At 36.8% G+C, this 18,542-nt stretch overlaps 1 protein-coding gene across 25 annotated transcripts in view; it reads left to right on the plus strand.

Annotated features, from left to right (window-relative positions):
- The window catches only part of ank1a (ankyrin 1, erythrocytic a), a 99,453-nt gene extending 81,574 nt beyond the window's left edge, over positions 1–17,879 (plus strand). For 17 of the 25 annotated variants that reach the window (XM_043238814.1, XM_043238815.1, XM_043238823.1 and 14 more), the window contains 6 exons: positions 2,360–3,011; positions 4,460–4,799; positions 8,748–8,831; positions 10,005–10,148; positions 11,864–11,961; positions 14,031–17,879. In XM_043238814.1, coding sequence (XP_043094749.1) covers positions 2,360–3,011; positions 4,460–4,799; positions 8,748–8,831; positions 10,005–10,148; positions 11,864–11,938 — 1,295 coding nt within the window. In that variant the 3' untranslated portion in view covers positions 11,939–11,961; positions 14,031–17,879. Of the gene's footprint in view, positions 1–2,359; positions 3,012–4,459; positions 4,800–6,856; positions 7,339–8,747; positions 8,832–10,004; positions 10,149–10,285; positions 11,530–11,863; positions 11,962–14,030 lie in introns of those variants that run through there. The other 8 variants (XM_043238818.1, XM_043238829.1, XM_043238822.1 and 5 more) reach the window with 8 other exon arrangements.
- Positions 17,880–18,542: the final 663 nt, after the last annotated feature.

Genomic DNA, 18,542 nt, shown 5'->3' on the forward strand with positions numbered 1-18,542 from the left:
TAACATGTTATGGATTGGCTTGTTTTTTTTTAATCAGAATTTTTTCTATTGTTTTTCTTTTGTGGCTACTTTATTGTCCTCACAAGCTTGTGATTGTGCCTTACTCGTTTGTGTTTTTGTGAGTGTATTTTGTATGTCTATGTCTGTTTCCCTCACTTTGTCTGTCATAAAAGGCATTTAATGCACACAAAATGCACAAGAGCTAATGTAGTACTGAAATATATGTACTCAAATGGATGCTGTCCTGTACATAGTATACATACTACATTTCTTAGGGCTTTTGTACATAATACTGTAGCTGCATAACATACAAAATGTCTTACCCAAATGAATCACTCATTGATCACTATACATCGCTATTTTTAATTTTGTATTGTAATAATATTGTATTGCAACTAATATCCATTTAACTTTAAACCATTTTCCTGTAACTACAAATACGGTCCCATTAAATAACATTAGTTACTGTATTAACTAACATTAAGGATCGACGAGCAGTACATTAGTAGCATTAGCTCAGGTCCATTACAACTTTTGATTATAATGACGCATGAGTATGTTAAAATTAAAATGATTTAAGATTAATAAATGCTTTAGAAGTAGCTTTAATTGTTAATGCATATATTAACAAATGTTATGAACTAATGTAAAGAACCATACTGTAAAGTGTTTGCGATTTTCAAAGAAACTACAGAGACATGAGGTCACATGATTGAGTGTATCCACCCTCTGAACTCCCATTCCAGGGCCATGTGGTTAATATATCTCTTTGGCGTGTGTAGTGTGCTCTGTATGAGAGGTCTTATCTGTATGGAGGTCGTAAGCTGGGGAAAGGAAACAGACTAGTCAATAAGGTCCATTGTTTATGTCAGAGTAAGAATGTTATTTTGGACAATACACATTACTTTCTCTCTCTGACAATACACATCTTTCTCTTTAGAGTATAGTGTGACTTGAGTTTATTGACATTTCTCTTAATGAGTGTGTTTACGCGTGCAACAGAACACTTATAACTACCAAAATGAGCTTCTTATAAAAACAAATAATAAAATATTACTAAGACTCTTACACGACTTTACATATTGTTGTCTTAACATGAAAACACACCCATTGTCAACTTTTTATTATAATTTTTTTAAGCCACAGGGATTTTTATTGGTGTCTATAAAATATCTATATATTGCTGACCATATCTACAGGTATATATGTATAGCTATTGTTTGTTTGCACATTTGTTGTCATTTAAAGGAGAAGTGTGTGATTTCTGCGTGACTACAGACACAAAATGAAACAAATAAATAAACTTGCCTGTTTCCATTGGTCGAGCTGCCGTTGATTACCCAACCAGATTGTCCCGCCCTAACCCTATATCATTGGTTGAGACAATTTTTGCGCAAACAAATAAAGCAGTGGAAATACACACATCCCCTTTTTGGCTGGAGTCTATGCAATGTCCAGTCTTCTGTGAAGAACATCTGAATCTGAGTTTCAGAGAATGTGTTTTCACACTTTACTTCCGTTTTTTCGGCACAAAACTTATAAACTACATGGATATGACTTGTATCAAAGTTACATTAATTGTAATGAGTTCCTTTCAGCTGTATGTGTTTAGTACTGTTGACAGTTGTGTATGTGTAAGACATTACCCTTCTTCATGAGAACAATTGATCTTTGCTGGTTGCTTGCATGCATGCTCTTTTGTCTGATAGAGGCTAAAATGTCATGACTCAGAGAATGAGAGCATGGAAGATGAAGCATGTGTGTACAGGGTGCTCTGCCCCAACTCCACAGTTCTGAAGGGGTGTCTTTTACTTCCTGGTTGGTGACAGTTGAAAGGTTCTTTTTAACCCCCTATTTTTTGTGACAAGAAGTGGGGCAGCGACAGTCTTATAAAATTGCATACTTGATGCTACCACAATTGCCTGTGCTCTTGCTGCTGGCCCAAAGCTGCTGTAAGCAATGCAAGCCACCTTCCCTACTTCCTCCAGATATGCCTTGCAATGTATGATGCTGCACCACTTCATTTGCTTTTAGCAGCAAATCCAATGTCTGCCAACTCAATTATGTGACATTTCTGACAGGCAGAGAGTTCTTTGATTGGCTACCATGTGCAAGATGCACTCAAGTGCACATAGACTATTTCAGGGCATCTATTTCTTTGATATCTGTCAGGTACTTGGGACAAGAAATGGCTTACAGCAGCTTTAGCCGTCTTCAATCTTGCAGCTTGCTCTCCAATCTCCCTTCCCTAACCCCCTGGTCTGGAGCACATCCCTCCTGGGTTCACTTGTGTGGGGGGGCTGATTGGGGGGCGCAGTGGGGGGCCTGTATCAGTGTGCCTCTCTCTGTGTCGCTCCAGGTTACGGGCTGGTGGTACAGGAAGAACTAGTCTCACCGGCCTCCATGCAGTACAGTCTACCTTCGCCACTGGGCAATGAGCCCTACTGGCAAGAAGTGTCAAGCATGGAGTGTGCACCCATCGCTACCACTGAAGAGGACACACTTATGGAGATGTCTGAGGTACAGGTTTGGCCCTCAGGCAATAGTCCTTCCATTGTGGCCGTAGAGGACTCCTCACTGGAGTGCAGCAATGCTGATGACTCCGAGGCGCTACTAAACAGGAGCCTGGGCCACTCGAGGAGCGGGACTCCCGGCGCAAATGGACCAGTTGGACTTGCTACTCAGGGAGGGTTAAGTGGTTCCATCGAGTTACTTGAGGATCAATCCATTGGGGCGGATTCAGATTACAGTGCTGCCGGGATGCTGTGTCTGAGCGAAGGGGTCAACATCAATGCTCTGGACAGAGGTCAGGGGTCGGAGAGGTTAGAAGGTGCTGTAGGTCAAGAAGTCAACAACATTAAAGACGATTCCAGTGGAGGTTTGGGAGAAGGAGGAGGTGACAGCACGAACATAGAAGATAGCATATCTCTCATTTCAGGGCAACAGCGAGTTTATGCTCGAATGAGTGAGTCACCTGTGCTAAGAAGACGGGCAGATCCTGGTGATGACAGGTGAGTTGTCCATTAGACTCTAAATTGCTTTGTTGACCAGTAGGGACTTCCTCAGGAAGTATCATCAGGTAATAATTCTCAACTCTTGATTTAAAGACACTTTAAAATGTTTTTAAGGGCTCGCTAGGAATATGTGTCATCTTTATATGTGCCATTTACATGCTGCTAGCATCACTAAATGGAATTGCAAAAAACTGCACTGTTTTAAATTCTAAATTCTCTCCACACCATGATAGTTCAATACCAGACCCATTCTTGTGTCAGGCTGGTCAAGATGCTTAAACAAACAGTGCCAGAGAGTTTCATCTTTCTCTTCTGAGAAAATGGACTGAAAATATTAATGACTAATGATCTCCCACTATAAAAAGTTTCGGCCTCTAGAATGAGAACAGCCTCTCATTCTAAATTATAAATAGACTTTCATCAGAGTAGTGTTGTATTTGATTTTTAACAAAGATCTTCATTAAACAAAAACTCCATAAAATAGTTGTTAGGTCTTTACCAGGAGTGTCTTATTCTGCTCCGTGGAGAACATTCCTGCAATAATTTAGTTTTATCACACCTGCCTGGACATTTCCAGTGATCCTCAAGAGCTTGATGAGCTGCTTCAGGTTTGTTTAGTTGGGGCTGGGGCTAAACTCTGCTGGAAGTTGTCCCTACAGTAACAGGATTGCACTCTTTTTCTATATCAATTACTTCTGACTAGCAATGGCTAGTAGTTCTTTGGTTTGTCTATGGTTGACTAATACTCATTGGTATCCAAATTAAAGTTGTTGTAAATTAAATGATTGAAAATGTAAGTGCCAATGTGTTTGTCTAAAGTACAGACCATCAAGTGTGGTTTTCAGTCATAGTCCTGGGGGCCCACTCTAGACATTTATGCATCCTTTATCTGACACTTGCAGCTGATTTCAAGGAGCTTTCACCTAATGTGCTGGTGATCTGGTTCAGTGTTAAATAATGGAGACATAGGAGCAGGGTTTCCAGACTGAAAACCACAGTTCTAGTTCTAGACCTTCTAGCTGTTTAATTGTAGTTGGACCTAAACTGGTCAGTGGCCTTCCAGAAACAGGATTCGATGACCATAGTTTTTCTACAACCCTAATTATACACACCTAAACCTGTTGATCAGGGGTTCTAGGATTACTAGAAACTTCCAAGTAGGTGTTTTGGACCATATTGGAGCTAAACTCTGATAGTGGCCCCCCATGAGCAGTATTGGACACCCCTGCAATATGAAATACTTCAACAGAGGAAAGACAACCGCACTCATCAAACCTTTTCATAGAGACTTTATGTGAGTGACAAATTGCATGGCTTTTGTTTATTTAATAATTTCTTTTCACTCACTGTCTTACTTTGGAACAGAGTAAGGTTACTTCTACTCATAGTGATTGCTGCCCGTTACCTGTTGTTACCTCTTTCTAATTTTCTGTCTCATTTCTTAGGTTAAGTGCTGGGTCCTTCCTATCTTATCTACAGGATCAGGGGGCTCCTGGTTGGCACTCTGCCCCAGAACAAACCCAGAACAGAGTTGGATCTCTGCAATGCTCTCTTCCCAGACAGGCAATGGAGTCTATGATGTCATCAGTGCGAGCCACAGTGGACTGTGATTCTAAGCAGTCCTGTCTAGCCCAAGAGGCCCTAATTGAACCAGTGAGGGACATAGGGCATTCTGAGATCATCCACGGGCATTATCAGGGAACTCAACCTTTTGAGAAAGGACTAGGCTTCCCGCACAGAACAGCTAACATTCGTGGTTGGGAGGACATGCGTCTAAGAGGACAGGTAAGAGTTGGAAAAATAATTTGAGATTCAGATTTTTGTTTTCGCATTTCATGGCATTTTTGTCAGATATTGATTATTTGTTTTTGCCTTTACCTAAAATTATATGATGGATGAGGTTGACAAACAGTTCTGCCGCAGGTAGGACTGGATTATGGCACTTATAAATTTCTTTGGTATTCTATGACACTGATTGTCATACAACTCATTCAGTTACCTCATGTCTATAATGTCACTGGTTATCAAGGTAGATGTTATCCAAGTTGATGGTTATTTTTTCATCAGTGGGAGAGGCCTGGTATCTCCCCAAAAAATCTGATTTCTTGCAAACTTGTTGTTAACAAAGCATTTTCAAACTTTAAAAGTTATTTGTAGTGATGCTATCTGGTAACCAACATTTGCATTTTTCCAAATTATACTGTTTTACACCTTTTGTAGTGGCTTTTTGTGTGATTTGGTTTGTTGTTTACTATTAAGAATATTGCATAGTGCACTTTAGGAGAATTGTTTAATAGCCTACATCGGTAATTTTAATACTATGCGACTAGTTTTGAAAAATAATGTGCATTTATGTATAATTGGTTTAAAAAAAAAATTTAATTCATGACTTTTAAGAACACCAACAAGCCCAAAATGCCATCTGTGACAGACCATATTACGAGTATTACAAGTGACTGTATTATAATAAGTGGACATGGATAATTAGCTTTTTAAAAGTGTTTATTTCTCAAAGGCTGATAGAAACACAAATGTGCACAATTGTTTTACTTGCTTGTGGTGCAATACACATGCATACACACATGCATACACACACACACACACACACACACATAGAGAGAGGTTTCCATGTTTCATGGGAGGCATCCTATAGTCACAATGGTTTTCACACTGTAAAGGCTGTATTTCCTTAACCCAAACCATACCTCTAACCTACCCATCACACAATATTTTTTTCTAATTTTAGATTTTCAGAAAAGTTAATTCTCTATTATTTATAAGCTTGGTGTTTTTTTGTAGTGTCACACAAAGTCAAAACATACTGGTATTACTATCCTTTTGAGGACATAACATAGGGAATACCAGGTGTACACACACACACACACACACACACACACACACACACAGTACAGCCGCCCCTAGAAGGACACGACCCATTGGTTTCTAAAAATAGATCTTGTCTCTTTCTGTCATCCAAAGGGCTGCTCCTGCTGCACCAGCTAGTGGGGGGAGGCATGTTATATATGGATTTAGAAAGCATGGACAGTAAGGTCATAAACTACAATGGTTTCTCAAAGACACACAGTGAGCTTTATTAAATCGTGAAAATTGTGATTAAATGATAAAGAAAAATAATTTAGCTTTTCATTTGCATGAAATACAAGGGAGGGTGAGGGGAGGTGAAACCTTCATAAGGATTATTTGAGTAAAGTCAAGTTATATATAATGCCTGATAGCTGAATTTGGTATTTGATATTTATTTGGTATTAATTGCTGAACACCAGATTAAAAATGCATTTCCAGAAATGCCCTTACAATGTACAATGTTCAATACTTTTAATACTATCTTTCAAAGGCGTATTGGATCACAGTTTCCAAAAATATATGAAGCAGCACAACTGTTTTTATCAATATTGTTTTGACATTATTTAAAAACAAAACAAAACATAAGAGATCATAAGAGACATCTTTCAAAAACTTCAATCTTACTGTCCCTAAACTTTTAAACAGTAGTGCGCATCTGAGGAAGAAAGCATTCAAGTAAATTAATCAAGTAAATCAACATGAAACTTAAAAGTACTCTGACATACACATTCTGATGAAAGGTTCTGTTGTGTGCGTAGCTGATGCAAATGTCTGCTTAGTTTAACTGTGTTATAGAACATGTAAACCAAAGGAGGCACCTGGTGTGATAATGCTGTTGTTGAAATGTTAGCAGCTGTTCCTTCACGCACAAACTAAAAGCCACAACAAGAGAGTTGTCCTCACATTGTGGGTATTTAAAGCCTACAGATCACATGTGCAATCAGACACTAGACAGAAGGGAGATGTTTTTGGAAGGTTGAGAGAGAGAGAGAGAGAGAGAGAGAGAGTGCGGTCAAAAAAGGAAGCTACAGCCAACCACATTCCCAACACAGCTGAATGTGGAAATGACAGAGGAAGGAATAGGCTCGGATTAAGAATTGCCTGCTTTCTTTAAATGAAAGCTGTGGATAGAGTGGAAGACGGAAACTAGGGGAAGATAACATCCTTCCCCAAATCTCTGGACCTCACTTCGCTGTTGGAGCTTGTTTCTGAGTGCTTGTGAGAGAGCGACCGCCACACTATGTGGGCGCTGGTGACTGAGCTGCTCTTCAGCTTCGTGCTGTTGGCCTTCATGGTCATCAGCTGCCAAAACGTCTTGCATATCGCCAGCAGCTCTGTCCGATCGGTGCTGGCTTACATTCACTCTCAGCTGGATCGTGAGCTGGGTGAGAATGAAGGTGTAGCCGATGAAGAGGAAAACGTCACCACTCGTGTTGTGCGCCGCAGAGTAATATTGAAGGTACCGATGATTGTTCTTGATATTTGATCTGGGACGTTTCTCAAAGACAGTGCCATAAAAGAGAAATAGCAGAGACTTCAGCTGTAGTAGGTTGTAAATCTCGGAGATTACAGTGCTACTTGCGATGTGGGTTTCAGTTTCATTTGACCTCGTTTGAGTGCACTACTGCAAACAAGCCTGTAAGAACTACACTAGTACAGTGAACAGCTGTAGTTGCTTCGGTGTGAGGAAAATATGACATTGTTCTTATAGACTATTAGGATGAATATTAAAGCAGACATATGGAACTAAGTGCTGAATGTTACAAGCTCTGTATTTGAGGCCTTCCTGCTTTCCTCATACACATTCTTACGCTTTTTACGCTTACGCTCCTAAAGGACACACTTTTAAAGAGGTCATAACATGCTTTTTAAGTATCTTTCTTGAGGTTCACTTGAATTTTAGGTAGGATTTTGGCATAAAAATATAATAATATATTATATTAAGGAGTTTAAAATAAAGAAATTGTCAAAAGATTACTTTTTTTTTACTCATGTCAAGGCCACTTGACACAATGACAAAATACATAAATCAAGTACTTACTTAAGTACCGTGATAAAATATTAACCTCTCATTTTTAAATTTACAAAAGTACTTGATTTTACAATTAAAAATGTTAATTAAATGTAAAAATGACTGATTGATGAACAAGGCTTGCTAATTTGTTTATTTATTCATTTATTTATTTTCAGATTAGTGGAAGAAGATGCATAAAACTGCAAATTTGCAATAAATAAATAAATAATAAATAAAATGTATTACCAAAACATACACTGTAAAAATATTAAACTTCAGTACATTACAATGTTATTGAGTTATATCATCAGCAGCTGTAATTAGATCAGTTTTGCATAATGAATCATTCATGATGATTTTTTTCAATCCTGTTCACTGAAAAAAATCAGGTTGTTCATGAATTGGCCATTATTTTCATCATTATTATCTGGAAGTGGGTGTCTGTTTCTTAAATTTGACAAAGTAAAAATAAAAATACTATTCCAGTTGCTTGGTTAAATAGTTAACAAAGGTAAAATAGCTTGTAAAAGCCCTGGTAAATATAATAAATGTAAAACTTAATTTCACATTTTTATTGTTTTCTTGTTTTTTTCAATTTCTATCACCCTGCATCACAAATTCACAGTACCAGATGGAAACACTGTAAACAGAGATGTATCCTGCTCATGATCTTCTGCATCATGAGCTTCTGCATCACAGCCTTAGCTTTTGCATGACCGCGGATCGTTTTGACCTTTGGTCACCATTTTTTGACTGTTCACGGGACAAGTGTGAGCAAGGCAAACCGAAAAGTGCATGAAGCACACAATAGACCATGTCGCTTTTTTAAGTTGCTGTTGTCATATCTCACCTAGGGTGATGAGGCAGAGGATCTTCCAGGAGAGCAAGTGAGCGAGGAGCAATTTACAGATGAGCATGGCAACATCGTCACTAAAAAGGTCAGCAGCCTCATCCTGCTTTTTTACCCGCTCATTAGCATGGGAAATCCATTTCAAATGCATCTCAACTATCATTTCAAGCTGTACAAGTGAACAAGGTTTGTTCTCTGTTTCAAAGCGTAATGAGCTGCCCACGTAGACAGCATTTCAACTGATGTAGCAGCTGTGCCAAAAAGCGGACTACCTCATTTAGAACAAATTCTAAGGAAGCATCTCACGTATCGTTCTCGAAGAAGATAATCTCACGACACGTTATGACGCAAAAATGTGAATGAAGTCCACCCAAGATGGCACAGCAGTTAGGGATAGCTCTGTCATAAAAATTCTGTCATAAATTACTCAACCATCACGAAGTCCTTTGGTACACAAATATTTGTGATTTAATAGAAGAGCTCTCTGACCCTACATAGACAGCAAGGGTCTTATATATATATATATATATATATATATATATATATATATATATATATATATCATCTGTATACTGAAAAGACCTACTCCAATTTCTTAGGCTGTCAATAAAATAGTGAACTTCAGTCCGGATGTTCATTAACAGCATCATTGCAAAAGCATTTTTAAGCACTTGAACTCTAAGCCAAAGACGAAAAAGAGCTTTGCTGTTAGTATATCATGGATATTTAGTTAGCTAAATAGTTAGTTGGTCACTTGCCATTTCCATTCACCACATTTCCATTTAAACCCAACTATGATAACCTTTTTAAGAACCTTAAATAAGAGAAAAGGACCTATATATATATATATATATATATATATATATATATATATATATATATATATATATATATAGTGAAAGAGATACTGGCTATGTTAAGCTCTCTAAATGTGTCACATATGAGGTTAGGACAGTGCCTGTGAAGATAGTAGACAGCAAGGCAGTTCATTAAATTATGAAACAGTTTGTAAAGTCAGCATGACACGTTTTAATGACAATTGACAAATAAATGCGCTATTACATAGATTCACTATTGAGACCTTTATTATATATGGAGATAAAATAGATTTTACATTAAGTGCAATTTTAAATTACATGTGTCAAACATCCTTTTGCATGTTTCTTACACTGTTTCACGTCTCTTCATTCCCTCTCCTTCATTCCTTTTCATGCACCTTCTGCTCATCCACCTGTTCTCAATGGTCTCACTCATGACGTAGATTGTGAGGAAGGTGGTCCGGAGAGGAAAAGGGGAGGAAGGGGGTCAGGAGCTCATCATAGAAGGGCTGCCACAGGATATCAATGAGGCAGACATTGATGGAGAACAGTTCATGAGCTATGCCGTCCTGGGCCGTGACAGCAAGGTGGGCTTTTGAGTTCGCTGGGCTGACAGAGTGTGATTTGAAGGAGAAAAAGCAAAGTGCTAGATGCTTGAAAGCTTAGACCGGGAAACACCAAAATGTCTTTTTTTGGTTTTGTTTTTTTGTTTTTTGCATTGTAGATATTATAGAAGATGCAGCCTATAAATGCAGCCTGAAGATAATGTATCTGCAAGAATGCTCCGTGAATCCTTTAAAGGAAACTAAACGCTTCACCTTAAAGAAATGCAACAAGAGCTCTTCAGCTTATTGAGGAAAAGGACTTTTGAATGGAAAAAAATAGCACGTTCCAAGCTCCTGAAAGTGTTGGGAGGACAAAATGTGCTCTGGATGATGTGAGAATAGTAAGATCGTATACAGATACGCATCAAATTTTAGAAACTTCATAAAATTTTTCCTTAATATTAGAATTGTTCGAATTTATGTTACTTTATATTATTAATATAAAAAATAGAAAAAGTGATTGCTTGGTATCACTTTATGTAAAGAACTAGTAATCGTATCATTGGATTATAGTGCTTAATTTCACCCCAGTGCGTCAATATTTTTTCTTTTGGGCACTTTTGTCATTTCCATTTTTTTATTTCCGTTCCGTCCCAAAAGAGGAATCAATCAGAACCAGGTTTAATAATGCTCAGTGTTATTTGGAGAAAAAATAACACTGAACGTTGCATTTCGGAGGCCTAATGTCGTATCATTTAACTGGACAAACTATAAAATGCTTTATTCTATGTTATTCTACTCATACTACTATTTCTACAGTATGTGCTGAGCACATTATGCCTTAACATCTGTGTGCATGGGATACTGACCTATTACATTTGGCCATATTCGCAGTATGCAGAAGCATCCATTTCCGAAATCATCGACCCATTTTTAACATCTCTTTTCTTCACTCATTAGTTAATCTCACTTACAAGCGATGAGACATTTTGCCAAACTAATTCATTAAAATAAAATGTAACTGTTGTATGCTACTCTTCAAAGCAGATTTTAAAGCACACATACTATTTTTAAAATACAATGAAAAAAAATGGTAACACATAAAATTACCTGTGTTGTTATTTATTATTGAGTCAAATACATTGTGTAACATCACCAAAGCAACACATATACATTCATACCAGCCGATGTATTTTATAGCAGTAATTATTGCAGGTTGCCACTTTTTACAGTGTCTTGTAGATCTTGTAGAGGAAATCACATCACCGGGTCGGTTCGTGGGTGATTCCTCTTTTTGGCCGTCCCAGTTAATTTAACCCTCATTGATAACTTCATTTGATGTTCATTATCATTCGTTTCTCTATGGTTGATGTCAAACTTCCCTGTATACGCTCGACTTGAATTAAACTTCTCTTTGCCCGTCCTTCTGTGTTGGCCTTTTCTGATGCTGTTTGCTTTTCTCTCTCTCTCTCTCTCCTGTTCTCTTTATCCTCCCCAATTTATTTCCCCCCTCAACCGTGTCTCTCTTCCGTTTTTTTCTCCATGCTATCTTCTTGTTTTGTGTGTTGTTGCATGTTCTGCTTATTGAACATGATCTCTTCTCCACTAACACGTCACCTAATTGTTTCACTTTGCCCTCTCCATCTGTTCCGTTGCTCCTTGTTTCTACTCATTCACACTGCCATCCCTTCATTTCTCTGTCCTGCCCTGGATGCCGCTCTCCTCTCCTCTCCCGCCCCACCTGCTCTCCGCCGTAGCCGGATGTTGTTGATGTGAAGAGGGGAGGTGCTCAAATAGTCAAATGTGCGAGTCTGCGGAGAGTAAAGCAGTGAGTCTGACTCACTCCTCCCTGCAGGTACAGGACATTGCTGCACTTTGTGCTAATGTAATCCTGCTAACCAAAGGGAATCAATCAAATTTCAAGAAGTCATATTTTTCCAGCTCAGGCCTTAAGTGCTGTAGACGCCATTAGTGATCAACAAATGGGTTTCTCAGTGTAAGGTTCTTAAACTATTACCCTTAATCCTAAATATATGCAGTTTGAGCCTTTCTAAGCTACAGTAGTTATTTATCATTACTCAATCGGATCCTAATGACACTGCTTTTCAATAGTTCTGAAAGCCTCTCAAGCTCACCAAGGCTGCGTTTGATTGATAAACACACTAAAACAGTAATATTAAATATTAAATCTTTTTTTATGTTATTTATTCTTGTGATGTTAAAGCGGAATTTTCTGAATAATTGCTCCATAGTCTTCAGTGTCACATGATGTTTCAGAAATGCAAATATGCAAATTTTTTGTTCAAGAATTATTTCATATTATTATTATTATTATTATTATTATTATTATTATTATTATTATTATTATTATGTCTGATAATTCAGCTTCATGTTTTTGTGGAAGCTGTGATACTTTTATATCAACTTTTATAATATTTTTGTCGCTCTTCTATACTTCTAAATATATATAGATATACTTTACACAACCATATAAATTATTTTAGTATCGGTTATTATAATTATTTATGTAAAATATTATAATTTCACTAAATGAAGAATTAAAGAATTTTGGTAGACTGCAAAGTTTGATGAATTTGACTAATAAATTGACTAATACATTGATAGAAAAGATTATTTAAACAATTTTATTTAATTATTGACCTACATTCTCTCTTGTTAATAATAATAGTAAGTCATGGGGACATAATGCACTGTTCCTTAAAAAACAGATATTTTACTTCGAGGTTGTTCGAATTTAGATGCTATTGAGTGTTCTACTTTATTAAAATCACTTCACTACATTAACTCCTAAACTCCTCTGACATCTTATCCATTTCCAGCTAATATATGAAAGTGTCCAGTTAGCATTCGTCTACCCTCCCTCCCTATTTACAGATTAACTCTCGATTATTTATTTTACCTATGGTCTAAAAACTATAAAGGAATGTACACAGGATCCTATTCCCGTCCTCTCGTCATTTGGAATGCTTTTTGTACTCTCATGCTAGAAGTGAAATTACAGAAAGGTGGATTCTTTTTGAATGTTGTGTAATGTTTATGAAAAATATCTTGCTACATTCTTAGATAAAGGTTTCGAAACTGGTTTTCACGGCAATGCCATGAAATAATTTCTGTTATCTCAAAGAACCTTTCAGTGTAAGGTTGTTAAAATAGTTGCGAACTTTTTTTATTTCAGTGTGAAGAATAGTTTAATAATCTAAAGAACCCTTTTCTATTAAGAACCTGTACACGTGCCGTGGATGTTCATGAAACCATTGATAACAATAAAGTACCATTATTTTAAGAGCACTATAAGCCCACATTTTTCTAAAGATTCATTTTAATCTTATGATGTGATTTTGTATTACTGTGAATTTGATCCTGTTGTAGATCCTGTACACATTTTGTTAAGTTTTTTTTCTTATTTGAAGGTGTAGTTTGAATAGAAAGGTCATGTATATCAACTAACTTGTTAAACTATCTGCTATCATGGTGAACAACAATTAAACTTCAATAATGTACTTAAAATGCTCTATTTTCATGCTCTAATTTTGTACTTGATATTTATTAGTACTTCTTAAGATAACTTATATTTTGAGACACCATGAATTATGAACTAAAATGCACTTTTAACATACTCTGTATTTAATAAATGTATTTATTGGCCACATGTGGTACACTTGAGTGTCCTAGCGTATAAAAGATGGGTTCAAGTGTACTACAAGTGGTAACTAAATACGTTATTTAATTACAGAGATAGTATGTTAAAATGTTGAGTACACTTAGATGAAGTTTATGACCAACTTGGACCAGCTACCATGCTGCAAAACAGACCATGTCAAGCTCTTATTTTGGTTTGAATGTCATGATTCTTGTAAGACCACAGATTCGTTGTAACCTTCCTTTCTATTTTTTCCCACCCAGGACCTGACACCTACATCCAAACCATCCTTCACTGACACATGATGGGCGCCAAATAAAGAAGAAAACTGAACTAGAGCGCTGGCGATAGGCGATGGATATCAACTACGAAAAGAGATTTTTGGACTTTTTGTAACAAGCAAAACAAACACTAGTGGCTAGAGGCATGATTTCTTATAAAATGAAACCAAACAATGAAAAAAAGCAAGCATTTGAGAAGTGCTTCCTGTAATCTCAATATCAGCATGTGAAAGTGCTGTCGCATGGCCTGCCTTTACATACAGCACTGACTGCAAGCAATTATGAGGTGAGAAAATACTGTCGTACCGCAAGGGCTGTAAAATGGTGTGGGGAAGGACTTTGGCCAACTGGATGCATACGCTTAACATCGCGGTTTTTGGGGGCACGTGGGACGCGAAAGCTAGTTTTAGTCGAATCCAGCCAGAGTTTCCTGAAATTTAGTCTTCCAAGTGAGTCCAGAACACACTATTACCGAAAAGGTTTCCCGCCAGGAGGAGTCTGACCCTCTTGTACTGGTATTATACGTAATATGCACTCAGTTATGATGTGAATGTACTCTCCGTGTGCGTGTGTTCTTTTCCACAGCCAAAAAAAAAAAAAAATGACAACAACCTATGCGATGATTATGCTGCTGTCTCAATACTTGCTCCTGAATTCTTGTTCAGTCCAATAGTACGTGTCTTGTGTATTGTAAAGATATAATTGTGTAGCAAATGAGCTGTGAAGTCCTGTGTTGCCTGAGATATACTAGGCTCAAGGGTTACAATTTGTGCAGTTTAAATGTTTTCAGTGGGATGCAGTACTTTGGACATATTTTAAAATCACTGTGGGGCTCTATATGTACGCGTTTGCAGCGCTGCGGCAAGATTTTTGTTTTTTAGTTCTATATACATTGCATACCTCTGTGTATATGAACCGTGAGCTTCCTCTTAATAACTCGATATGCACAGAGGAGCTCACAAACGTTATATTAACATTTGCATTATCCACCTTCAGCTTTTGCTTTATTCCAAATAACCTCTAGCGGGAAGACTTTCTTTAGAACCAAAAAAAAGCAATAATTTTAAATAAATAATAGTTAAAAAGTCTAACCTTTCATTGAAGTCAAATTAGTCACAAAATGTAGAGGCAGTCAATAGATTAAAAATATTATTCACAATTAAATTTGTGATTTGTTTCGTATGTAATAATTAAGCATATTCATTATTAATAAAAACTAAAACTTATTTAAAAGATTTATTGTTAAATTGATTTTAGGTAACACTTTACAGTAAGGTTCCATTTATTAATAATAATTAACCATTGACATGAACTAACAATTAAAAAAACACTTCCAAAGCCTTTATTCGTCTGTTTATTTCAATTTACTAATACTTTATTAAAATCAAAATTGTATCTGTTCATAACATTTAAAAGATTTGAGTTCACATAAACTGTATTTTTATTAACTGAACTAAAGATTAATAAACATCGTAACAAATTGAGTTAGTGAATGCTTTATTAACCTTAACTAATAGGACCTTGTTGCAAAGTGTTACCAGATGTTTTATTGATAACTTAACATTACTAAAAACAGGTCTTACACTTGTCAAGAAGATATTAAAGAAGAATAAAACCAGTTCTATTTATTCAAAGTGGCATTCAATTTGCAGCTCAACTCAAAGATCAGCATCCTTTTACCTAGACATGTCACGATTATTACCATCACCCTTCCAGTGATTTTCATTCAGTTTTCTCTTTTCTGAGGCAAGCATGTCTTACTCAGAATCCGTAGTCCTTTTTATATTCTTGCACAACATTAAATCCCTCATATCCCGTATCCCATTTGTAACTTAATCCCAAAGTATACTTTTATGCATAATTGCTGTCATCGGCATATAGCACAAGCATATTGTACACAAATAGACAACTGAAGCATACTTTAGGCTTTATTCTACAGATTTGCAGTGGAATCTGAATTAGTGGCCAAGTGCATCCATTTGTTGTGTTCCCAAAGACCCACGTATTGCCTTTGTGTCACCTCTAAAGACCTTTTAGGTTTTTGTTTTCGCTCCCCGTGCTAAATAAGGCTTATACTTTGATGCCTTTTTTTTTTTTTTTTTTTTTTTTTTTGCCTGAATGTCAATTCGATTTAATTGGTTACCACTACTTCTGCTGATAATAGTAGTAATATTTTAACTTTACTGAAAGGTTAGATTTTTTTAATCGTCTTTTCAGCATAACAGACAACGTTTTTTTTTCACTGTTACAGATGATGCTCATGGCACGCACTGTATATTGTTTTGTTTTTTATTCTCATTTTTGATGCCAAACATTTTCACTCATATGATTAGATGTGTAATACTTTTCAGGCATTCTTGACAAACAGGTGTGAACTCATCCAAACGCATTCTTTGCCTCTTTTAAGCTCGATAAAGACACATAGCCACTGAGCACTGTGATCAGACTGTTCACTGTCCCACAACAGAACAGAGCTGACTTCATGCGCGCACACACACACACACACACACTCATGGATTATATGGATCTGCACTTAGGTTATTCTTTTCCAGAAATTCAACCATATCTTTCTTCCGGAGGTTTTTAGCAACAACAGTGGTAGAGCCGTAGCCGTATGCGCCTCTCTTCATTATATTATATTATGCAAAAAGTGATCACCGCGGCAATGGCTGGCATCTCTACTGATGCCCTGATCTGAGCGCAAAACACAGACTTCAACCTGAATTTAAGTATGCCATAAAATAATCAAACCTCAAATCAAGCGCCTCGTGTATGGGAATAAAATTCAGATAACACAAGAGCATAATACCAAATATAGGCCATTTATTGTAGCATTTTACGTTATACCGTAGCATTGTTATTGAAATCTGCATTGCCTGTGGTTGTTTGTTCAAGTCACACGTTTTTAATGTTGCTCATTATATCGTTTAATATACGGATGCACACCAACAATAAAGACACAAACAATAAATGCACGTCTTCCTTTTAAACTTTATCATTTTATATATTTTTAATCGTCGATTTTACAGATGGATCATTGAACGTTTTCATTGAGCTTGGATGCGAAATTCAACAAGCCCTGCTTGTTTTTCTTCCGAGTTTCTCATTTCCGTGGTTTGAGATTTCCAGCACTTGAATTTCTAGGAAAAAAATAAATGCAGCCACTCTGCTGGCATGAGATGGGTCCTCCCTCGAGTCCCTCCCTGAACAAAAGTTGAACCGCACAGACGGCAGCGGCTGCGTTAAGCATTTGGGCCGGTCCACTCCAGTATGGCAGCAAGGATAGGTCAAATTAGCAATGCAATTGTTTGATGTCTAAGCAATGGTTTAAACCAACCTCTTGCAAAAATGTGAACTGTTGCAAAATGACAGAATATTTATACTCCTATTTACTACAGAATGATTTGAAATCAATATAAACGCAATAGCATATTACTTATGAAAAAGGAATGCAAAATGCACACTTGCACAGAAAAGATGTTTTTAACACATCTTTTAATACGTATATATATTTAATTAGAATGCTTTGCACTTGCAAATGGGAATTTATGATCTGCTATTTGGGAACTTGGGAATACTTTAATGTCATGGATGTACTTATAGCATCTTAGTAAACAAGACTTCAGGGGGGTGCCTGTGGGAATATAGAAGCATTGTGCTTCTTTAAAGTTTCTTTCATTTTATTTATGTATTTATTTTTATTGCTACTATAGGTCTTTGAATCAGACAAGATTTTAAATGTCTATATAAATATATAGAAATATTCAACCCTGTACACCAGCTGAAGATACATTTACAGAATTAATAAAGAAATAAAAACTCACAAATGGATTTTTTGTGGTCACCCTTTTTTTTGCTTGCTGTTGTCTCGTAGTCGCAGTATATTGCGTAAAAAAAATAATTTACCTAAATATGAAAATGTTCTGAAATTGACTGTTTCTTCGTATGAATAGATTCGAAGAAATGACCTCTCACCGGTGGATCCTCTGCAGTGAATGGGTGCCGTCGAGAATGAAAGGCCAAACGGCTGAATGCTTGTTTTCTCTTGGTTGCACTTTTTTTTATAATCCTGAAGCCCTTTCAAGTGAAGCAACTTGACATAGTAAACGTGTTAGCAGGTTCACATCTGGGCTGCTCATGACACAAAGCCTGACGGCGGCTTTATGACGGACCAATCACGTAGACCACCCAACTCTAATAATGACATCTAAATACAATGTGATGATCCCGACACCTCTACATAACACCTGGCCTTCAAATGCTTTTCCTTTTTAGCAGCACTTAAGACACTTATTTGCTCAGCTCCCATCTAAAGAGGATCTGTAGACTGACATATCCATCATATTAACAATAAACTGTCAATTCGGGTGAAAATACTGATCCATAATCCATTATAATGCTTCCTCCAGTAAAAAAAACTAAACGGTTATTGTCTCCATCCACTGTCTAGAACTATGTATTTCTAATAACCCGCGTCTGTCTGTATATTTCTCT

Source organism: Puntigrus tetrazona, chromosome 5 (genome assembly GCF_018831695.1).
Source record: "Puntigrus tetrazona isolate hp1 chromosome 5, ASM1883169v1, whole genome shotgun sequence".
NCBI lineage: Eukaryota > Metazoa > Chordata > Actinopteri > Cypriniformes > Cyprinidae > Puntigrus > Puntigrus tetrazona.